The sequence below is a fragment of a genome, unplaced genomic scaffold (assembly GCF_019419815.1).
Source record: "Pyrus x bretschneideri cultivar Hongxiangsu unplaced genomic scaffold, Pyrus_bretschneideri_v1 Contig14, whole genome shotgun sequence".
Classification (NCBI taxonomy): domain Eukaryota; kingdom Viridiplantae; phylum Streptophyta; class Magnoliopsida; order Rosales; family Rosaceae; genus Pyrus; species Pyrus x bretschneideri.
Window position 1 is genome coordinate 7,010,298 of NW_025999435.1, and position 25,089 is coordinate 7,035,386.

The 25,089-nt window shown below is 37.3% G+C and overlaps 2 protein-coding genes across 2 annotated transcripts; one reads left to right on the forward strand and one right to left on the reverse strand.

The window, feature by feature from the left end:
• The first annotated feature begins 5,607 nt into the window (after positions 1-5,607).
• Positions 5,608-16,301, forward strand: LOC103962369 (kinesin-like protein KIN-UA). The gene is made up of 19 exons (XM_009375071.3): positions 5,608-6,173; positions 7,011-7,111; positions 7,202-7,324; positions 8,487-8,672; positions 8,772-8,993; positions 9,131-9,287; positions 9,604-9,753; positions 10,944-11,032; positions 11,263-11,466; positions 11,706-11,852; positions 12,445-12,576; positions 12,667-12,798; positions 13,150-13,285; positions 13,391-13,483; positions 14,148-14,273; positions 14,372-14,497; positions 15,289-15,432; positions 15,652-15,780; positions 15,866-16,301. The coding sequence occupies exons 1-19, from the start codon at positions 5,990-5,992 to the stop codon at positions 16,024-16,026; spliced, it is 2,742 nt and encodes a 913-aa protein (XP_009373346.2). The 5' UTR covers positions 5,608-5,989; the 3' UTR covers positions 16,027-16,301.
• Positions 16,302-17,903: 1,602 nt separating this feature from the next.
• LOC125475158 (uncharacterized mitochondrial protein AtMg00810-like) lies at positions 17,904-18,785 on the reverse strand. The gene is made up of 2 exons (XM_048579529.1): positions 18,659-18,785; positions 17,904-18,502 (listed from the first exon to the last, which is right to left on the reverse strand). Exons 1-2 carry the CDS (start codon positions 18,783-18,785, stop codon positions 17,904-17,906), a joined length of 726 nt encoding a protein of 241 aa, XP_048435486.1.
• Positions 18,786-25,089: the final 6,304 nt, after the last annotated feature.

Below are 25,089 nucleotides of genomic sequence, written 5' to 3' on the forward strand. Positions count from 1 at the left end.
ATCCGATTGAAGTGCAGTTCTGTGTCACGAAAGCTCATACAAATATGGAGCTGCAGACTAAGTGATTGGTAGAGCAAAGCTCATGCGTTAAAATCAACTTCAGACCACTTGAATTATACACTTTATCATTGAAGCTTGACATCTCATAAATAGCCTGCAAAATTAACTCGCATACAAAATTAAATATCTTTTATTTTGTACTATTCTTAAAGGTAGCTGAAATGGGATGTTTACTTCACCAGAAACCATAAGGTTATGTGAGTCCTAACACAAAATTCGGAAGAGAAGTGTTAAAAACTTTCTCATTTAGACATTCTCAATTCTCATTCTCATCATACAATGTTGTATGATGATTGGAACAGTTTGCTTTCTAGGTTGCTCTTTAAAGATCATATATGCAAAAAATTAAGTAAATTCGAAATCATTTAACCATATCTAATCGTTAATCAATACATAAGCATGTTTCTCACTTAAACGTTGATATTGTGACAACGTTAATCGAATGGTTAAATGATTTCTGATTTAGTTCTTTGCAGAGTTAATCTATATGGGGCGATCTAAAAAGTAAGTTCCGATCATCAAACAACATTGCAGAATGAAAAGGAGAGTCGAACCAAAAAAGTAGAATGAGAAGATTCAAGCGAGAAGGTTGCTAATATCCTCTATTATTATTTTTTTTTTTGAACAAAAGATATTATTTACACTATGGGATGGTGGAATAGGCTAAGCCTCATAATGAGCTAGTAATAATGTGGTTCAAATTCGCATGTGGCGAGAATTGAATCTAAGACCTCTCACTTACAAGAGAAAATGGATACCATTAGACCATAATACTAAGTGGGTGCATCAAATTAGAGCTCTAATTAGAGGGAATGCCATTCCTAGTTAATAAGGGATGGGTTTCCTAAGATTTAAGATGAAACGTAAAGTTTATTTTGTACAAGGGTATTTCGACAATCAAATGTTTTGTTATTCATATTGATTCATGATAGTTAATATACACTTTAAATTGAAATCTCTATTTCCATTTCATGCTCACACCAATTCCTACTCATTTCGATTCCTTCTTATTCCGATTCAAAATCTTTAGTAGTTAGAGGATGACAATTTCTTCACTGCTCCCACCACTTCCATCATTCCATCATTGATCTTTAAGGAAAGTAAGAAAAATGAAGTTCACTTTGTAGATATGTGTGTGAAATGAGGGGATTCTAACAAATCAATGTCAATGGGACCATTTTATTTTTCTCCTTTTGCAAAAGCATAACTTTATAAAACTCAAGGGTGCATGAAAGTTGGATTCTTTATTAAAAAAAAAAAAAAAGGGACAATGTTCAAATGGTTAATGCACTTTTTGGCACCATTGAATTTGAAAATTCGTTCATGAATGTACATTTCAAGGATTGATTCCTTTCCTCTCACTAGGGCTATGTTTTTAAGCAAAACTTACGTTTCTCTTCCTTCTTCTTTGCTTATTTATCGATCCTTCATCATTTTGCTAATCAGTGTTTGTACTCTTTGTATTCAATTAAGTTTTTCAAACTTTTTGCTCATTCATCGATCCTTCATTATTAGTGTGTATATTGAATCTTGGTTTAAGAATTCTACAATCAATCATGTGTGTCGTGGATGCAATGGGTTCGCTCATAGATTTGCACGGTTTGAGGAACCTTTGATGTAATTCAAGATAAGATGTTTTGTTTGACAACAAGTCCATTGTTTAATCATTGGTGTGTGGTATACTCTCCTTCGACTATGCTCAAAGCTATGAGAAAGTTGTAATATGACCACAGTATGCACCATCTCCTCTTATACGGTTACATTACATGAATGCATATTGTATTTGCGTCAAAATAAGTTTTTGGATTTGTGTATAAAAAGTTCTGGAAAATGAGAATAAAACAATCAAAATTTTGCACCATAGCGATTTGAGGCAGGTAACAATGTGATATCTATTTTTTGAAAATTGACACTTTTATTTGTGATTGATATGAGACTTCTTGCAGGCAAAAGATGGGTTGATTGAGTGTAATGTTGGAAAAATAAAGTTAACTTAATTGATATGACTTCTTGCAAGCAAAAGATGGGGTTGATTGATTGTAGTGTTGGAATAATAAAGTTAAACTAATGAAGGGTCAATACTCCAAGAATTTTTACACGTAGTAAATTGTCAAATTTCAAAAGACATGAGTCAAAATATTGTTGATAGAAACTAAAGGGGTGCAAAGGATAGCCATCCCTTTAATTAACTATCACTAGCAATTGGCACACATGTGCGATGATGTGATGATGTGAGGAGTTAAAATGATGATTATAAGTTTTTCACTCCAATGTGGAATAATTTTTTTTTTTTTTTTGTGTGCAAAATATACATACTTACCACTCTATCCTTATTTTATTAGTTCTAATTTGCTTTATTGTAATATGAAAATGGTACAACCAGAAATTAAAAGAAAGGTTGAAATGTAGCTTTTTCTTAATTATTAGTATAGAAATATAAATAGAGGGTGTTCCAGCAAGAAGAATTATAATATGAAATCTAGTGGGTGTTAGTAGGGTTATTTTAGTCAGTTCAGTGATAAGTAGTAGATGCACAACTTGGTTCAAAGGGTGCTTTCATTCTTTCATCTTAAAACTCCAAATGCATTGACTAAAGCTATTTTGAATGTATTTTTCAAAGAATATTGCCAGATACATTAGATTTGTAGATTATATTTTGTACACTAAATGATATCAAAATCGATAATTAGATTATTACTTAATCGTTGATAAACATGCTCATTTTCTATTGATGACATCTTATTTGGTTTGTTAATTTAGTTTACAAATTTAATCTTCCTAACATTACTTTTTTTAAAACGATTGGAAAAGCTTTTATTAAAAATATTTTTAGAAATAATTATTAGTAAAAATGCTAGTAAATCCTAAAAAATACTTAAAACGTTTTTTGAAAAAAACATATAACTAGTATTTCTTGTATTTGAAATTTAAAAATATTTTATCTAAAAATATCTCCGACTATTTTAAAAACATATCTAAAGAGTTCTTAATATGTGACGGGACCATCAGTCTCACTTTTTTTCACTAGTAAACCAGATCAAATACGCGCTTTCTCTATCTCTGTCTCTCTCCCCCTCCCCCCACTCACTTAATAACTGATATAACAGAAATATAGTTAGAGGGGTATTATTGTAATTGGAATATATGGCTATATAAGGGATTGTATAGCTAGTATTTCATTAAGTTCATTTTGTATACATTTTATCCATTCAATCAATACAATCTTTCTAGTTTTCTCTCTATCATCTTTCTTTTCCCTTGTACCAACTTTATATTTTGCAATGTAGTTAACATGGTATCAGAGCCACCAAGGCTGACGCCATGGATCTTGGTGGTCGATTCCTCTTCTATCTTTCTTCATTACTTTCTTTCATTTCCGCGTATTTCCTTATTCGTAATACCAGAGCTCTTTCTTCCTTTCTTTCTATGTAAACTTCTCTGAGATTTCGCATAGGTTTTCTTTGATTTCATCTGGGTTTCACTGCAAATTTTGCTTCCCATCCAACTCCGCCGCCGTCTTCCGCTTCAGCCACGACTCGATGCTCTTGCACTGGTTGTAGAAATTCGTCATATCCACCACCAAGTCCTTGATCACAAACATGTGCGGCGCTATCTTCGTCAGGCAGGCCAGGCCGTTGCAGCCGTCAATGTTCATGGCTCAGGAGCCGTAGATCCCTTCCTGGCAAGATCGCCGGAAGGTGAGAGTCGGTTTCCATCTCGTTCTTGATCTTGAAGAAGGCAGATCCAGACGGCAATGACGAAGACGCAGTTCCTCTCCGCCGAGGTTTCCATCTCGTTCTTGATCTTGAAGAAGTCAGATCCAGACGGCAATGACGGAGACGAAGTTCCTCTCCGCCGACCTCCCAATTTGCGGACGCAGAGAAATGGCAGAGGCAGAAATCAACCCGGTCACCATCTCTCTGTTGATTCCATCTCTCTGTTGATTCCGTATCAAGCCGGTCACCATTTTTGCGTTTCCGGGCTTCAACAACTGCGAACAGAGAGGGAGAGAAGATTTGCTCCTTCTTGGTTGGAATGGTAGTGTTCCTCGGAATCAAAACAGTCATCACACCTCCAGTGGTCTCCAAACCGAGAGACAGAGGAGTGACATCAAGAAGCAACAAATCCTGAACCTTCTCGTTACCCTCACCGCTCAGGATCGCAGCTTGCACAGAGGCACCATAAGCAACGGCCTCATCTGGGTTGATACTCTTGCAGAGCTCCTTTCCATTGAAGACGTTGATTGGTTCTTGGTGGAGTTTCTTGGTTCTAGAATTATGGGGTTTCAGCAAAGTAAAGGTCTGTGCATTCTACCTGTTTGTTGATTTGTCTCAGTGAGAATTTCTTTATGTTTGATGAATTCCAAGGCCGATTGTCATCGTCAACTAATTTGCTCGTCGGTTTCTTGAAGAATTGTTAATTCTGGAGGCTTAAAGATTTGGTTTTGGTTCAATTTCTGGTAGTCTGGTTGGTCTAGGAATGTTGATCTTACTTCCCTTGATAGTCTGGTATGCACCATGCGTGTGAATTCTTGCATTCTGGTATGTACAATTTTGTGGTTGTTCCGATTGTGGTTTGTGTCAAAATTCAGACCTGTAATGTCTAAGAAGATTGTTCAGCAGCTAACTGAGGAGTGGTGCAGTATTTTCCTTATTACAGCCTATAATGTCGAGTCTAACCAACTCAATTGTTAGCATGAATCTACAGTAAGTCCGGTTATACGATGAAGTTTGATGAAGTTGTAAACGGTAAATCCCACGAAGGGTAATTCCGTGATGTAAGTAGGTAAATCCCACGAAGGGTAATCCTACATAGCTGTTGATTTTCTGTTGTTGAAATTGTGAAGGCCAATGCCACTGTTAAGAGTAGTTGTATTTTGGTAAAATCCACAAAGGGCGATCCCGTGGTGCTATAGTTAAGGCCGATGCCACACTATAGTTTGTTATTTTTCTGTTTAAAGGCCGAAGCCAATGTTAAATGAAGTTGTTGACGGTAAATCCCACGAAGGGTAATCCCGCAAGAAGTTGTTATAACCGGCCTGAGGGTGTGTTACAATTTTATAAGAGGCTTTGTATGGAAAATTTCAAAAGGTCCAGATGAAGAAGGTACGCCACAAATCACTGGAAAGGATTCAAATAGTTGGAGAATGGGAAGTTGTTCTCAAATGTCCTGTTGAAAAGCTTCCAATGGGTACGTTTCCAGTCAAGGTTGCTATCCCAGTGGTTCCTACTATCAGAGTAATTGTCACCTTCCCAAAGCTTGAAGACTTACTCCAGATCAGTCTCAAAATATCTGGCTAGCTCAAACTTCACTTGGATACTCCAAGTTTAGTTTGAGGGGGGGTAATAACTGATATAACAGAAATATAGTTAGAGGGGTATTATTGTAATTGGAATATATGGCTATATAAGGAATTGTATAGCTAGTATTTCATTAAGTTCATTTTGTATACATTTTATCCATTCAATCAATACAATCTTTCTAGTTTTCTCTCTATCATCTTTCTTTTCCCTTGTACCAACTTTATATTTTGCAATGTAGTTAACATCACTGTCCCCAGTACGCTTCGATTGAGGAAGCAAAAGCAAATCAAAAGAGAAAAAACCCCGGATTTATCTGACTCACATCCCACACGATTTAGCTCCACTACCACTTGAAAAAACACTCACTAAAACTACTACTAATCTCCCACACAAACTGCATTCTTCAAACTTCAAATTTGAAAACTAGCATCTGGGTTTCTCCGGGAACTGTTCAAATTTGAAAACTGGCACCGGGATTTCTTCTGGGAATTGTTCAAATTTGAAACTGGCACTTGGATTTTTCTGGATTTTTTTTCCTGGGATTTCAAAGATAGCACATTTTTTTGTGTTCCTGCCCTGCCCATTTGTGAGCTGAAAGATCCATTTTTGAAGTTTCGTGGATTACAATGGCGGCGTCGGGCGGGTATAATTACCGAGATGGCGGTCAGAGGGGAGCTTTGAGGGTGGATAGGCCTCTCTCTGTAAATTCCAACCCCAAGTCTTCTGTCAAATCCAAGTCTTTGCCTGCTTCTGGGCCCCGCCGGAACAGTACCGGCTCCACCGGCGGCGGTGGTTCTGCTGGAGCAGGAGGTGAGGAATTTTGGGTTCTGGTGCATTTTGTGGTTTGAGATATTGAGGAACTTATTTCATGTTTTTTATTGTAGTGGTTTTGATAGGTATTGTGTGTGAAAAATTTGTCATTTAATTATGCACTAGTTAGATGTGTGTTAAGGAAAATTAGATTTGGGGCTTTTTTGGCTAGTACTGGCAACCTGTATTTGCATATCTATACAAGCAGGAAAAATACTTCCACAAAGTAAAAGAAATAAAGTTGCCGAATTCGAAATTTCACTTTCTGAGGATGGATAATTTTTCTAGATTTTTGGAGCCAAATTTTTCAAATTAGGGAGCATTTGTCGACCCAAAAAAAAAGGGAGCATTTGATTGTTTTTTAATAAATTGGGGCAGACTAAGTTATGCAATCATGTAATAGTATGTCTGTACAAATGGTATTCCACATGAATCAAGTATACAGAAATACTTTGGTCAATCAAAAAATGAGAAATAAATTATGGGGTCTTGTGTGGATTCTATTTTGTGCATACTTTATATGTAGAAAGCTCAAGCCTTTTTATGGTCCTTTATAATTAAGTTGTAAATTCATTTTAAATGCTAGTTTAGTAGGATATTTCAATGTAAAGTTTTGCCATTGTTGGTGAAACTTAATCGTTCTTTTCTTTTGTTCTTGTAAATGCTAATCAGCAAACTCCTCCATCCCTACTAGCATTACTTTTCCCAAATTGTAATTTTTGTTAATCAAAAGAGGTTCCTAGTATGAATTCCTTTTCCTTTCCCATACTTTAATAATTTATATTCTGAGTTCGTAGTTGTTCATTACTTCATTTGACCTTCTTTTATTGGGTATAGTTCTTGGAAGAGTCCGAGTAGCTGTAAGATTGCGACCACGTAATGATGAGGAAATGGTTGCAGATGCTGATTTTGCGGACTGCGTAGAATTGCAACCAGAGGTATCCTGCTTATACCTAATTTAGTTACATCTAACTATCTTACTGCTGTTTTAAGGTCACGGAAATTAAATCTGTTGTGCTTTATTTCAGCTAAAAAGGTTGAAACTTCGGAAGAACAATTGGGACACAGATACTTATGAATTTGATGAAGTGCTTACTGAGTTTGCATCCCAAAAGCGTGTTTATGAAGTAGTGGCAAAGCCTGTTGTTGAGGTGCATATGCGTAAAACATTAGTTTCCTTCTTGTAGTCATTTAAAGCTCTATTTTTTCCACTTTCAAACTGTACTTTTGGAAGTTTATTAATATCGGGAATTTTTTTGCTAGACATTTAGTCTGTTCCAAAGGTCCACATAATCTGTAACATTCATCTTACTGAAAGTTTTTCTTCTTCATCTCCTTATGTTTTGAATCGCACTATGTTTCAAAGACTATTAGTTGTCGCTGCTAGATTTTTCCGTTGGAAAATATTATGCTTTTGCAGTTAAGAATATTATACTCTACTTGTAACTGGTAGAATTTAACGTTACAAAATTTTATGTTGGAAACTATACCTCCCAACCCTTAGAGATTGGAGTTAAGATTTTGCATAAGCTTGTTTCTTTTTTTTTTATTTGTTTGTTTGTTTGTTTATTTGTTTAGGCATGCTTGAGTTCGTACAATGATGATAATGGAATTTGTTCTCTTAAAGAAACCAAATTATACTCGGAGAAACTCAAAGGTAGCACCCAAGTACCACTTGACCGTGTGCATTAGATATAATCAAAGAGTCTCTTAAGTTTTGGGATATCATGGACATATATGTAGATCTAGACAACAATTCCTAACTTGCTGCTAGCTCATTTGGGTGCGTATCCATGTCGTGCTATCAGAGGAGACTGAGCTTATTGGTTCATGCGGTTTTGAAGCTTTTTAGGGCTGTAGGCTGTACACGAGTCGATCATCTTGTGTGGGATTGTAGCCTGCTTTGTCTTTGTATGTAACGGGTTTCTCCCTTAGCAAGGACACCAGCTAAGGACTAAAGGGGGAAATTTGTGCTTTAAATGTCATTTGGCCGTCAGTTGGGAAAATTTCGAGTATGTATGCAGGTCTAAATAACCAAAATTACCAATTTTTGCTGGACATTTTGGGTAAGGATTTGTGGTCTTACACCTTACAACTATTGTCCCAAAAATCTTAAATTTATTGGGTGTGAGGCAATAAATACTTTATATCTTAACACTCCCTTCATATGTTGGAAATGTATAAGCATATGTATGTTTATATATCTATATTTATAAATATACCTATTCATACTATTAAGAAGCTCTTGTTTTGCTTCTATGTTTTGTGGAAGTTCCTTCAAGTGACATGCCATCTTGTAATTTCCTTCACCAGAGTGTTCTGGACGGTTACAATGGAACGGTCATGGCATATGGCCAGACCGGTACAGGGAAAACATATACTCTTGGACAACTTGGAGAGGAGGACACTTCTGCTCGTGGAATTATGGTTCGTGCTATGGAGGATATTTTAGCAGATGTATCTCCAGAGTCTGATTCTTTGTCAGTCTCGTATTTGCAGGTGGTTTTCCTCTGAATCTGGTGTTAATGATAGGCTTATATATCAGTATTATTGTTGGTTTAAAGATTTCTCATACTGGTTCTTTATGAATGTATGCAGCTTTACATGGAAACCATACAGGACCTACTTGATCCTGCGAACGATAACATTTCTATTGTGGAAGACCCAAAGACTGGTGATGTCTCAGTACCAGGGGCTAGCCTAGTTGAAATCAGGGACCAGCAGAGTTTTGTAGAACTACTAAGATTTGGGGAAGCTCACCGCTTTGCTACAAATACGAAATTAAATACTGAATCTTCCCGTAGTCATGCTATTCTGATGGTAAGTAATTTGTTTTTCCTGTTGTTCTATGCTTATGTTTGTGAAAGTGAATGGAATCCATTGTAGATTGTATTATTGATTCTGTTTTAGCATTAAGAGATATGTTTCTCAAAGAAATGGGATATCAAGTGCTACAGGTAAATGTAAAGAAGTCTGTCAAGGGAAGAGATTCAGCTCTTTCAAGCCAAAATGGGAACAATTCTCACGTGGTTAAAAGTCTAAAGGCTCCTGTTGTTCGAAAGAGCAAGTTGGTTGTGGTGGATCTTGCTGGTTCAGAGCGCATTGACAAATCAGGTTGGGGCATGTTATGAATGGAGATAAAAACTGTTTCCCGACTTATGCTTGACTGACTATTCCTTATTTTCTTCCCTAATACAGTATTTTGTTCTTGAGAACAGATAAACTTTGTTTTAAATCCTGAACTAATTATCTCAGAAAATTTAGTCCTTTCTTTCCATAAGCTTAGGGTTTCTATACCAGCCATTATTCAGGAATGGGGTATTATTGTAGAGGTGCAGCTGCCTTACATACTCATTTTTCTCTATCGTAAGCATTTTGTTTATCGTGGCAGGGTCTGATTTTGGTTGTTTGTTAATCTTTCATATGCCAGGAAGTGAAGGACATACACTAGAAGAAGCCAAATCAATTAATCTCTCCTTAAGTGCACTGGGAAAGTGTATTAATGCATTGGCAGAGAATAGTTCACATGTTCCAGTCCGAGATTCAAAACTCACAAGATTGCTTAGGGATTCATTTGGAGGTAACATGCGTTAAATTTTGCATTTAGCATTTTCTTGTTACACATTAAATTTTAGGAGGAAATTATAGCAATGGTCCCTGGACTAAAAATCTGTATCCATTGATCCCTGAACTCGTCAAAACGTTGAGCTATGGTTCTTTTCATCAACTTTGTTATAACTTCCATCAGAATGAGTCATGTGCGTGGAACGTGAGCTTGAATTAAGGGGCAAATAAGGAAAACCGAATTTTTCTACCGAAGTTAAAACACTAGTGATCAAAATTTAGCAAAACCCAAATCACAAAACTTCAATTCCAGCGCAAAGTTCAAAACAAAATCAAGTGAAATCAAAAGGGGCGGAGATGAAATTAAGTTTAACTCCACAACAATAACAACAGAAGCGGCAAGAAAGAAGCATTGGAGCCTCTCTGCAGAGTCCAGTGACGCCGACCACTCCCTCTCTTCTACAAGTCTTTGAATTGGTCAATTTCGCTGCTTTGCTGTTGACTTCGCCTTGTGGGCTACCCAACTGTTTGGCAGGTCCACCGTCTTGGCTGTCCAGCAGCTTCTGATTGACTGAATTTTGTGATTCCTTTTTGCTTTTCATCCTCTGGAGGTTCCATTTGAGCTTACTCAGGTGAGGGAGCTTAAAGGAGTGTCTAATCCTTTGGAGGTGCCATGCACATGAAATAGTATTTGGTTTTCCTTAGCTGCACGTATTAACGAGTGCAGGACCAATGGCCACAGATGTTTAGTTTAGGGACCATTGCTACAATTGAGTTAAAGTTTATGGACCATTGCTACAATTTCTGCACATATTAACGAGTGCAGGACCAATGGCCACAGATTTTTAGTTTAGGGACCATTGCTACAATTGAGTTAAAGTTTATGGACCATTGCTACAATTTCTTCTAAATCTTAGTAGAATATGCTATCTTCATTCAGGTGTATGCATTTAGATTTTTTGCATGGGTATCTCTCGAGTATGATTCTGGACCTTCTCAAATAGTTGGTGACGTCTGTTTCCAATAGATTAAAGGACACGCAATAGATTAAAAGACACTTGTCTGTCATAGATGAATAAAGAAATAATAAGTAAAATGTTGTATCGTTCTATGCTGCTTTTTTTAAATACTAAAAAAAACCCTTACATGAAGCCGGATTTGCAGTGCATCTTTCTTTTGACATTACTAACCTGTAAATTCCAACAGGCACAGCAAGAACTTCACTGGTTATTACTATTGGTCCATCCCCACGTCATCGAGGAGAGACAGCTAGCACCATCATGTTTGGACAGCGGGTGGGTATCTAAGTCACTTCCTTGTTTCTTTATCCTTTGAATTTTCCTCTCTGGACGAGATGGTAACTTAGTGTAGTCATAATAGGTAAATTTCTGCCAAATAGTTGGTTTTATCTGTATTACCAAATATCACTGGCAGTGAAAAAAAAATCATGGAAATACTTTGCGCAAAATATATGTGTTATGCATATCTGTTATTTGGAAGATGCTGAAACTCTTTTCCTACTTAGGCTATGAAAGTGGAAAATATGTTGAAATTGAAGGAAGAATTTGACTACAAAAGTTTGGCCAGGAGGCTAGATATACAATTAGACAAAATCATTGCAGAACATGAGAGGCAGCAGAAAGTATTTGAGGATGAGATGGAAAGAATGAGCATACAAGCACAAAATCGGATCTCAGATGTTGAAAGGAACTACGCAGACGCACTAGAGGTAAATTTTTGTACTGATATTTGAAAAGCTAGTTGCCTTTCATACGATATACACTTTTAACGTGTTTTAGCCAAAGAATTTTTTTGCAAATGAAAATATAGCTGGTGATATTTGTTTGCAAAGCAAAAAGAAAGAGTTTATTGTATTGTCTTGTCAGCCAGCCTTGAGCGTACTTGTGCTCATTTTTTTTCCCAAAGAATGTAAAGGCTTTATTTAGATCCATGTTTTTTCCCTAGTAGAAGGAAAGATTGAAATATCAGAAAGACTATATGGAATCAATAAGGAAGCTCGAAGAGCAGTTGGTGATTACTCAGAAAAAGCATGACAGTGAAAAAATCACAAATGGACACGAGGACAATGGCTCTAACATGATGTCAAGCAAAGAGGTACTATGGTCTAAACTCTAGAAAACAATGATATATATGTTTTGCATTTATTGTCATATAATTAAATCATTAATGTTGAACATCATGCCCCAACAATTCTTTTCTTAAAAAACAGACAACAACAACAACAACAAAGCCTTATCCCACTAAGTGGGGTTGGCTATATGAATCCTAGAACGCCATAGCATTTGGTTTTGTGCCATGTCGTCCCTTAGATCCAAGTAGTCCATGTCTTTTTCTAGAGTCTCTTTCCAAGTCTTCCTAGGTCTTCCTCTATCCCTTTGGCCTTGAGCCTCTATCTCGTAATCACATCTTCTAACCGGAGCATCTGTAGGTCTTCGTTTGACATGTCCTTTAAAAAACAGACCATACAACATATCTACACTGGACATGCATGCTATCAAATATGTATATCATGGTCGTTTGCTTCTTTTAAACTGTCAAATAGTAGCACAAAGTTGTCGTAATAGTGCTCGCTTGATTTTAGTTGATATGTATCTCACCTGCCCCTTGCCGAATTGATACTTTTTTGGCTCTCTTTTTCCTCTACGTATTGCGTGTTGAAGAGTCTTAACAGTTTTATTGTACATAGAGTTGCAGGCTGCATGTGGAGGAAATTGATGACCTAACAAAGTTGCTCCAGAAAGAGACTATGCTTAGGAAGGCTGCTGAAGAGGAAGTGCAAAATCTTAAAAGTCAATTGACTCAGTGGAAAAGGTCAGAGGTGAGTTATCACTGACATAATAATTTTATCTCATATAGTCAGTCTTTGACATCTTTTTGGTGTTACATAGAAATTATTTTGATGTTCTAGGCAGCTGGAAACTCTGAGATCTTAAAACTTCGTAAGATGTTGGAAGATGAGGAACATCAGAAAGAGAAACTTGAAGGAGAAATAGCAAGACTACACAGTCAATTGTTGCAACTAAGTTTTGAAGCCGATGAGGTGCGCCACACGTAAAATTATCAAGTATTTTATGAATCTGAAATTTTGAGACGTTAACTCTTACAATGATAGTGATGCTGTGAGCTGTTAATTTTTGAAACTGAATTAGAACTCTCGGCATATGAGGAGGCCCAATGGATCCCTCTGCCCATTTACTTCTGTACATGTCTATTTCATTCTGCATCAAATGGGCCCATAAGTATCACTCAAGTTAGGCAACATCTCATTAGAGGAGTTTGTCCAACAAATGAAATAGACAACATCTCACTACAAAAGAATATCCAACAAATGGGCCCATCTCATGATGAATCATGAAATATACCTGGATTTCTAATGGATATGCTTTTGTAGACAAGTCAACAACTAGACAGGAGTGGGCCGGGAAAAATTGGTGGTCTTGAGTCCCTTATGAGTCAAGTTAGGCAACCGCAGCTTAAAGATTCAGGAAATGGGGAGAAAGCCTCGATAGCAAAACTCTTTGAGCAAGGTTACTGTTCCTAAGCTACTTATTCTCTCTTCACGGTAGATTTTTTTTTTTTAAGTGCATCCATCTTTCCTCTTGTTTATTACTAACAAAAGGCAATATTATCAGTGGGATTGCAAAAGATCTTGTCATTGCTTGAAGCAGAAGATAATGATGTGCGGATTCATGCTGTTAAAGTTGTAGCAAATCTTGCTGCTGAAGGTGACCATTTTTTGTCTTCCTTACACAGATACTGTAGTATCACATGCTTATTAGTTTTTCAAACCATTCCTGATCTTCATTTATAATTATTTGTGTATACTTGGAAAATATAGTTGGGTGTTAGCTGCAGAACAATGCTTCATATTGAGGCTATAGAACTTCTTCTTTTAGTTTCTATTGTTTGTTGTGTTTTGTTTAGAATCAGTGGCAAGTGCAAAGGAAATTAGATGATACTTCATGATATAATTGTGCAAAGAATAAAAAATGCATAAAATAATATATAGGAATTAATGCTTGGATCAGGAATCCAATTTTCAGTCCTGTATTGATAGAAGATCCTCTTATGTTAATTTAAAAGAAAAGTATGGTAAGCTACCAAGAGGGTGTATGAAAAGCTTGGATGAGACAGGGATCTCCTTTCACGTGGTAACATTTGATTTCGTACGTTCTTTATCTATATTTGTACTGATTGCATATTGTATACAATTTGTCTCCTTGTGTTTTGGTCGACATGTCTCCCTTGTGATATGATTCGCGTGGGTTAGGATTGTCATGTTGAATAAAGCTCTACCTACATATCTGATATTTCTACTTCATAATATCAATATTTTTAGTGCTCACTGCATCAGCAAGCAATAACACGTGTTCTCCTCCTAATATTCAGAAACAAATCAGGAGAGAATAGTAGAAGCTGGCGGTCTTACATCCTTGCTGATGCTACTTGAAAACTCTGAGGATGAAACCATACATAGAGTTGCTGCTGGTGCAATCGCAAATCTAGCGATGAATGGTATAAACTTGAAGTCCACGTTCATAATTACAACATTGGCTGAGAAAGTCGCAACTCTCTAATATGCGCTTTAATTCTTCTTTGGTGTTTTAAATCAGAAACCAACCAGGAGCTGATAATGACTCAAGGGGGAATTAGTTTGTTATCTATGACAGCAGCCCACGGTAAAGATCCCCAAACCCTTCGAATGGTTGCTGGTGCCATTGCTAATCTATGTGGAAATGGTAAACTTTCTGACCTCTTAATGTTCAATTCCTTAATGATATCCTTAATCACACCAAATAAGCCCATCAAGTTGCTAAAATACCTAAAGTAATCATATTTACCTGAAATGAAAACTCATGAAATCTTTCAGAATTTAATGTTTTTCTGTAGCAGCAATTATTAAGCTCATACTCTAGATCACAGTTACATTGTCTACACTAGTTGGACACCATGGTAAAGCCATCTTGTATTCTCATATTGAGGGGCAGTGGGGGTTTTAATGCGTCACTAATTCACTAAGGGTCCGTTTGGGTGAAGGTCTGGTTTTGGAAATCCCAAATCCTATCCACTTTGTTTGGATACAATTTTGAAAGGGTCCTGAAAAGCCTGGGATTAAATTGGAGCTTTGGAAGGGTCTTTACCAAACAAGGAACCTAAAACCCCCTTCATTTGCTACTCCCAACATTAGTAAATTCCTTGGTCCACCAAAACCCCCTTCCAAACGGACCATAAGTGCTTGTGGTTGGGTTAGTCAGATTAACTCAAATAAGTAAACGACTCATGAAAAGATTGATGTAGTAGTTAAGGCTTAACTTTTAAGAGGTTATAATTACATCAAACTTCATCCAAACTAGGTATTTGGATTGTGGCAAGTCCATCTGGTATGAGAGGTGTATTGAGTTCGGAAATGCAGTTTTTACAATTGCATTAGTTCCTTTTTGAAGTGCTTGTAGTGGCGTCATGAAATAAAAGTTTAATACAAGTTAGTCTACTCTGCAGTTACTGACAAAAATGAAATTGCATTGCTCAGATAAATTACAGAATAAGCTACGGGGTGAAGGTGGCATCAAGGCGTTGCTAGGAATGGTCAGATGTGGACATCCTGATGTTCTTGCACAAGTTGCTCGAGGAATAGCAAACTTTGCAAAATGCGAGTCTAGAGCATCTACACAAGGTAAAGAGGCTATGTGTTCATGGAAAAGTTATTCCTGTGCGTGTCTTAAAAAAGTATTCTGTGCTTAGTTTCAATCACAGGTTATCACTGTCCGGCATTACTTAATAAATTTGTTTTCATCTTTTGATAAAAAATTGATTTATGAAGAATTCGTGAAAGCATATATAGTTTAATCATGTGGACAGAGTTAAAGTGGTTATTACCATTATTTCATTGTAGGTACCAAGACCGGAAAGTCTCTTCTGATTGAAGACGGCGCGCTTGCATGGATTGTACAGAATGCTAGCAATGACGCCTCACCAATCAAACGCCACATCGAACTTGCACTCTGTCACTTGGCACAACATGGTAAGCTTTCCACTTCCCCAATCACTATGAAACAAACTAATCTTCTGTCAGAATGTTTGCTCACGTTGTTTAGTTTCTTTTTCAGAAGTGAATGCTAAAGACATGATCACTAGTGGTGCCCTGTGGGAGCTGGTCCGCATTTCTCGAGATTGTTCACACGAAGACATAAGAAATCTTGCATATCGAACACTAACTTCGAGCCCTACCTTCCAAGCTGAACTGCGGCGGCTACGGATTGATAACTGAAAACTCATGGCATTATGGAAACAATGTGAAGGTGTGGGAGATGGAGCAACAAGTACCTGCCTGTATTAATCTCAAAATGCAGCAGCAACAAGCATGAAAACTTAGGCCAGTTAATAGTCCGAATATTTAGTTAATCACACACAAAACTCTAATTTGTTGATCCATTTATTGTCTATTAGTTCATGTTTCAGCCGAACATCCCACTGTGGCTTCTAACTAGTTTGTATATTGATTTGTATATGAAACAAATTGGAAATACAAACTGACTTATTTTATGTTTGCCGGAGGTAAATGATTTCCGCTTAGTTTCTTGATTTTTCTTTAATTCATTCATTCAAGACTAGAAATTTTACTTTTTATTTTTTTATCAAATGATATTATTTACACTAAAGAGGGAAGACGATGGTTTAGTCTTACAATATGTTAGTAATAATGTGGTTTAAACTTACCTTCTGTGAGAATCGAACTTATGACTTCTGACTTATAAGTAAAGAGGAATACCATTAAACTGTAAAATTAAGTGGGTCAAGACCAAAAATAATTAGATGAGAAGAAAAAAAATGTACGAAAATCATTTCTCCAAAATTGGTGCACTATCATACACGACAGACGGTCTCTGTAACATCCCACATCGCCCAGGAGAGTGATCCTTAAATGTATATTTCCATCTCAACCTAGCACGAGGCCTTTTGGGAGCTCATTGGCTTCGGGTTCCATGAGAACTCTGAAGTTAAGCGAGAAGGGGGCTAGAGCAATCCCATGATGGGTGACCCACTGGGAAGTTGCTCGTGAGTTCCTAAAAACAAAACCGTGAGGGAATGGTAAGCCCAAAGCGGACAATATCGTGCTATGGTGGTGGAGTGGGCTCGGGAAGTGATCCACCCCAGGTCGGGATTTGACAGTCCCTCACCTCCAAAAATATAGATAAAATGAAATAAAATAAAATGGATATTCGGGAATAAGGACAAACAAAAGATTACCCCTTGTATTCATATGTACAATCTCGTATTGACAATTCTAAAAGACACTTTCGGGGAGTAAGGTTGCTCAGTTGCAATAAAAAAACTGCCAAATATAAGAGAGTTCATACGGAGTAGGATTATATCTCATAATTTTTTTCCTCTCTTTCCCTTCTCTCTTATTTGAACGATCACGATTAACCCATGTCGACATTTTATTTTAATTTTTTTTATAGAAAAAGTAAGACAATGAAAAGTGTGAGAAGAGGAAACGGAAGAGGAGAGAAATATGAAGGGAAAATCCTACTCCGTGTTTATGTGGCGCATAGGAATGGCACATTTATTTCTTGAGACTTGTGACATACCTAGTGTTACTGTTACACTAAAAAATTACTAATTGAACTTTTGGAGGTATCTTAGTACTTTGTAATGATAGAATTTTATGGGGTAATTTTCATTATATTACTTCCTTGAAATATATACAAATACAATCCTTGTTCTATATGGAAACAATAATCAATAAAGGACAAAACAATTATTCCTTCCTAATAAAGGACTCTTACTATTTACAATATATTTACGTACTTATTTTTAATAACTCACATTTACACTCCCCCTCAAGTTGGTGCATGGATATCACTCATGCCCAACTTGACAAGTGAGTCACTGAACTTTCGACCACACACTGCATGAGTAAGAACATCCTGGATTCACAAACGATATTCATACAATCTTCTTTTCAAGCTTCTCTTTAATAAAATGCCAATCTACCTTCACATGCTTTGTTCTATCATGCTGCATTGGACTGTCAGCTGTATCTCTTGCTGACTTGTTGTCACAATACAACTTCATGGTCTCATTCGGTTTAAACCCAAGTCCCAAAAGAAGTTTTTGTAGCCAGAGGATTTCAAAATTTCCTTAAGCCATTCCTCTATATTCGGCCTCAACTGAAGACCATGACACCGCCTTCTGTTTCTTACTTCGCCATGTCACCAAATTCCCTCCAACAAAGGTAAAGTACCTAGAAGTAGACTGTCTATCAGTTACATGACCTGCCCATGTTTCCCATACAATACTCCTTTTTCCAGGTGCCGACTTCAAGTATGCCAAGATATGCATAACAGCAGCTATATGATTCACATTTGGTGAATGCATGAACTGACTCACAACACTCAGAGCATAGGCAATATTAGGACGAGTATGAGCCAAATAAATCAGTCTTCCTACAAGCCTTTGATATCTACCTTTGTCGACCAGTTTTTGACTTGGATTCAAACACAAATGATGCTTCTTAACAATAGGAGTCTCTACTGGTTTACATCCCAACATACCATTCTCTTTTAATAAATCCAGTACATACTTACGTTGAGACAAGAAGATACCTTTAGACGAGCGAGCAACTTCAACTCCTAGAAAATATTTCAAATCTCCTAAATCCTTCATTTCGAATTCGGCCGCATGGTTTCCTTGCAACTTGGACATCTCATCAACATTATCTCTTGCTATAATCATGTCATCTACATAAATAATCAAGGTTGTTACTTTATTTTGTATATGCTTTACAAATAAAGTATGATTAGAATCGCTAAGATGATATCCATTCCTTTTCATCACTTGAGTAAATCTATCAAACCATGCACAAGGTGATTGCTTAAGCCTATAAAGTGACTTACACAACCGACATACTCCGGTATTCCCACCATTGCTATATGCAGGAGGAAAATCCATATATACTTCTTCCTCCAAATTTCCATGGAGAAACGCATTCTTCACATCGAACTGTTTTAATGGCCAGTCCATATTTGTAACTAAAGAGGTAAGAACACGTACCATATTCATCTTGGCAATTGGGGAGAAAGTCTCTTGATAATCCACCCCATATGTTTGAGTATACCCTTTAGCCACCAACCTTACTTTGTATTTGTCTACCGTTCCATAAACCTTATATTTAACTGTAAATACCCATAGGCATCCCATTGTCTTCTTTCCTGCGGGTAGCATCATCACCTCCCAAGTATTATTTTTTTGTAAAGCCAACATCTCCTCATCCATTGCTTTTGCCCACTTTGGATCTTTTAGAGCTTCCTCCACTCAAGTTGGTACTTGAATAGACTCCATATTACTCACCAAGGTCTGACGTTCTGGTGTAAGCTTGTTACATGATACATAATTGGCTATCAGATACTTCACCTTCCTTTCAGGAGAAAACCTATCAGGAGGCACACCTTGATTTTGTTTTGGTGGCAGTTTATAAGTACTCACATTATTAATTGGACTAGTTACACAGTCATTTACGATACTTACCTCAGGCATATTCAGAGAAGATGTATTTGGCGGTACGTCGGAACTAGAGAGAGAGGGTGTACTAGGCTCGGCAAACACTGGTGTAGTGGGCTTGACAAGGGACTGCTAAACAACAGGACATCCCTTGGCAGTAACTGGCCGAGACTCTCTTATGGGTTTGTTCAGATTCAACCTCAAATCACCAACATCATCCGAGTTGTCAATACACTCGGTACCCACTCTACATTTGACACTAACAATTCTAGGTCTTACACGCTGTTCAATAATCACATCTCCCTCTAGATCCAACCAACTCAGATCACCAACAGTGTTCTCCCCCTGGTGATTTGAAGTGGAAGGTACGAAAATGTAGAAATATTCTGTTTCAGAAAAAGTCACATCCATGGTTACATACAGATGCTGGGTTTCAGGATGGTAACATTTATACCCTTTTTGGTGAGAAGAAAAACCCAGAAAGACACACCGTAATGCACACGGATCCAATTTACTACGATGTATTTTCTAAATATGAACATAAGCCACACAACCAAAGACTCGAGGGGTGAGAGTATTACTTGACACCACTGGAGCATGTTGTGTGGGGACTTGAAGAGGTGTTTAAAAACTAACCACCCGAGAGGGCATACGATTAATAACATACATGGCATAGGTAACTGCTTCAGGCCAAAAATGCTAAGGAACCGAGGCCCCAAGGAGTAAGGCACGGGCTGTTTCCAAAATGTGGCCATTTTTACGCCCCTATTTTGTTGTGGAGTATGCGGACACGTGGTTTCATGGAGAATGCCTTGATCACGTAGAAACTCCGACAACTCAAAATTGATGTATTCTCCTCCATTATCAGAATGGAGAACCTTGATAACAGAAGAATATTGTGTTTGAATCATCTGAGCAAAGGACTGAAATATGGCACTAACATCACTTCTATTTTTCAACACATAAAGCCATGTCATACAAGTGCAATCATTAACAAATGTAACAAACCACCGAATTCCTAAAGAAGTAGTAACTGGAGAAGGCCCCAAAACATCGGAATGCATAAGATCAAACGTAAGAGGTTTTTTATTCATACTAGGAGGAAACAAAGCACGATGACTTTTAGCAAGAACATATACTTCACAACGTAAGTTTGATTCATTTATTCCACTAAATAAACTAGGCAACATATGCCTTAAATATTGAAAGGATGCATGCCCTAATTGACAAAGCAATAACCATACTTCTTGTAGATTACTATCATGGAACACTCGTACTGCATAAGCTCTACCATGAACGACATCATCCACATAGTACAACCGCTCTCTCTTAGTGCCACACCCAATTATCTCATTGGTCTGAATATCCTGAAGTAGACAAAAGGACGGATACATTAAACACAATCTAATTGTTCAGTAACCTATGGTATGGAAAGTCAATGATGTGATAAAGATGGAACAAGTAAACATCGGTGTAAAGGGAAAGAGGTCGTGACATACACGGTGCCAGCACCAATAATAGGGGCACAGGTACCATTGGTAGTGGCAATATATTCCTTGTGAGATGTTGTCATACATTGAAACCTATTCTTATGATATGTCATATGATCCGTTGCACTAGAGTCCGGATTCCAACATGTATGATGCTCAGTATCGGAGGCCAAAAGACCATGCCCTACAATACCTGCAGTGGAGGATGAGTCACCATAGGTAGAACGAGTTAACAAGGTTTGACTCGGGTCATGAGAAGTAGGCTTGGCCTTCTTAGCCTTCGATGGAGCAGTAGCTAGGGAGGCACGACCTCCATTATTGCCCGCACTTCCACGCTCCTTTGCACGCAATTTTTTCTTCAATTCTGGAAACCAATCAGGCACTCTATGCTTAGCAAAGCACGTATCCTCAGTATGACGCGTTTGTCCATAGAAAGTACACTTCAAATCATCTTTATTTTCTCGGTTGAAGGGGCGAGAATTTAAAGATTGATTAGAAGGATTATTAGGACGAGGAGCACTAGCTGGCAGAGAGATCATGGCCATGGACGACAACCCTCCTTGATTGTTACTTCCATCCATCAATGTGGCATGTCGTTATGCTTCACGCCGAACAATAGAAAACACCTCTTCAACAGATGGTAAGGGTTGAGTACGTAGAATATCATTACGTACTTTATCATAACATCATCCAAACTCGCCTAAAAAGCATACACACGATCAATTTGAATTTCTCCTCGAAGAGTCTTGAGATCCACAGCACACTTAATCTTGATTGGTCACCTTTGATCTAACTCCTACCAAACGGACTTGAGATCAGCATAATACACACCAACTGGTTGGCCCTCTTGATGGAGTCTGAAAAATTTAACCTTAAATTCATAAATTTGAGAAATATCTGAACCGTCATAATAGGTCCGAGCCACCTCTTCCCAAACTTCTTTAGCAGTACGTAGGTGAATAAAAAATCCCATGATAGTAGGTTCCATGGAATTAATTAACCACCCTTTTACTATTACATTCAATGTCTCCCACGTCTCATACTTAGCATTATCCTCAGCCGGCTCCTTGGTACTCCTAGTCACAGAGCCTTTCCTACCGCGTCCAGCAATGTGCATCCCTAAAACCTTGGACCAAAAAGGATAATTTGATTCATTTAGTTTCACTGTGTTCGGTACTACAGATGCATCACCCTGAATAACAACATGATTCAATACTGGATTATTGGTTGGGTTACAAACATTACCCTCCAACTTCAACACGCCACTGCCTTCCTCCGATGCCATTCTACTTTACCCAAACAAAAAAAAAAAAAAATAGCAAAGCCGACACTGATGACCCACCACACTGTTGTACACTCAGCAATATCACACACACACTGCTGCACGCAGCAATATCACACACGCACAGTGACACTGATTTATGCGAGAAGAATTGGGGAAAAAAAAAAAAGTTGACTAAGCACAGCGGAAAAACTAGGGTTACGGCAGCCTTGGCTCTGATGCCAAATAGAATTTTACAGGATAATTTTCATTGTATTACTTCCTTGAAATATATACAAATATAATCCTTGTTCTATATGAAAACAATTATCAATAAAGGACAAAACAATTAATCCTTCCTAATAAAAGACTCCTAATATTTACAATATATTTACATACTTATTTTTAATAACTCACGTTTACAGTAGTTGCACCAAAACAATTGCTGAACCGAACATATCATCGGTAGCTTCACTTGATCGTGCATGCAATATTTTTTGTTTTTGTACAAAATTCATGCAAGTTAAGATCCCTTTAAATTAAAGATAATGTGTTGTGGTCTAAGTTCAACTAAAAAAGAGAGACAGAAAAGATAGGTGTAGGGAAATTTTTTGTGCCTTTTTGCGTATCTTGTATCTTTATTTATAGTAAACATAATGGACTTACTTGCTCTACAAGTAACAAAGCCTAAGATCTTCTAGATTACATAGGAAACCTAAACACAATGTACTAGGATTTATACAATTAAACATGCGGTATAATTCTTACTACAACAATTCTAGATATGAATAAATGATGCTTTGATAAATTAACACTTAGGTCTCATTTGGCAGCTCGAACTGTACTGACTATTTCCATTGAATAGAGCACTGATAGTATTGACTAAATAGTCGAGCTTTTGGTGAAATATCGGAATAAAAACTGACTATTTAATCTTGTGTTTGGTACTGTACTATAAATAAGAGGTCTTCATACTGATGTTAATTTTAAGAGAAAATTGATGATAAAATGAAAAAGAAAAGGGAAAAAACCATAACCATTAATAGAAAGAGATAACGAGAAAGGAAACACAACCCTCAGAAGCATGGAATTCCAAACACCTACATTCCAAGATCCCCCAAAGAGCCAAACCCAAATAAAAAAAACGCAAAGTAACAACCTAGATCACCAAAAACACCTAAACGCCATAAAATTCAAATCTGATGAAAATTCACACTTTGATTAAAACCCAAAAGGCAAAAAGTTCAGATACCTGTGAAAGAAGCAAGCTTCTTATCCAAAATCAAAACTTTGTATTGAAGTTGGAAATCTACAGTAAAAAAACCTAATTTCTTGTTGATGGAGAAAAACCAAAAGCCAGCGACATATTATAAATTTGTGATGTCAATAAACAGAGAGAGATAGAGCATAATAAAGACAGAGAGAGAGAGCGCGCGCAAAAGAACAGATGATGAAGACGAAGAAGATGATGATGACCCAACGGAAGGCAGCGAGAAGATGACTTCACAAACAGTGTTGCGCAGAAGCAGATTAGCCCGAAGGGAATGGAGAAACAGTCACATTCCCATTATTTTCAGTGAACCTTAAACCCAAAAAAGTCCCCTACTACTTCCTTCTTGGATTTCGCCAAATCGTCCGATGATCCTTCGTCTTTGAATTTTGAATCAGAGTCTGAATTTGGAGAAAAGGGTTAGTTGATAAACTCATAATTCATTAATGATCTTCTTGAGTAGTGTGGTTAATATTGTAATTGGATTGCTCATGTTCATTTTCATAGAGTCAAGTTCTTAAATTCATCATATTCTCTTATTCAAAACTCTTCATAACGTTGCGAGGACTCCCACATTTTATTTTGCCCGTAAATCTTCATTGGTTTTGATCTATAAAACATCGCAGTTTCGAACCATTGCTTCCGCTAATTTTAGGGTTTAAATTGAAATGTGTCTTCTTCGTCCTCACTCTACCGGTTTGTGAGTTGGGAGTTGCCTGAGTTTCGTTTACCAGCAATAATGGAGGCGTTGGTTTTGGGTTGTTGGGTGTAAAGATAAAATCCACTACTCTCTGTTGGTTGCAAAGGCAAATTTTCGTTTCCATTTTCTTTCGTAAAGGCAGTTTTGGAAGTTTGATTGACACATTTTGTTAGTTAGGTGAGGTGTAGAGATACATCTTATGAGTTAAATAAAATTTTCTTATAAGTTAGCGGGTGTGAAGTGTATAAAACAAGTGGAGCAGGATTAATTAATCTTGTGACTGTTTAACACGTAAGTGCACCAAATAACCCAGTATTATTCCTATCCGGTGCTTTAAGTGCCAAACGAGGTTTTAGATAATATAATTTTTTTCAATTTTTGATACCGCTAAAATAATTAAGTAACGAATTGCATGGATTTGTTGAAATGATGCTCTCAAGAACTGCTAAACCGAAATCTGGCAACAATAACATCTATTTTGGATCTTTCATGTTGCAGATTGTGATATATTGGGGAGAAAAGCAAGTGATGGATCGGTTCACCCAAATTTTCGACCACATAGGCATCAAATAATTGTGGGAACAAATTGGTGAGAAGCGACTCTAGAATAGCGGAACTTTATACATAACATGGAAATAAATAATATGTCATTGGATGACTCCCGAACGACAATTGTGCCTGTTCATATGTAAAAATTCGTGAGGTTGTAGTTGCACTTAGGTTAGGTATACGGAGAAAAGGATGATAAGTGTTCTTTGTTGAGAAAAAGAAGGTGAACGATACGTGTAACACCAGAGAAGCTACAAAGGCATAAGGAGGTGTGGCCGCACCTCCGGTCATCTGAAATCGATCTTAAGAGCGAGAATTTGCCCTGATTTCTCTGAAGCTGCCCAGAATGTTGCCGCTGCGCAGCCTTCGCTGCGCCTGACTTTTTTATTTAGAACACCTAAGCCAAAACAACATTGTTTTGGGCATGGGGAAAAAAACGAAGTGAAAGTTGAAACAGTGTCGTTTCGTTAAAAAAGATATAACATAATAGGGGATCACTTCGCTTGTCCCCCATTATACACGGAGTAAGATTCTCTTTCCTCCTATTCCTATCCCTT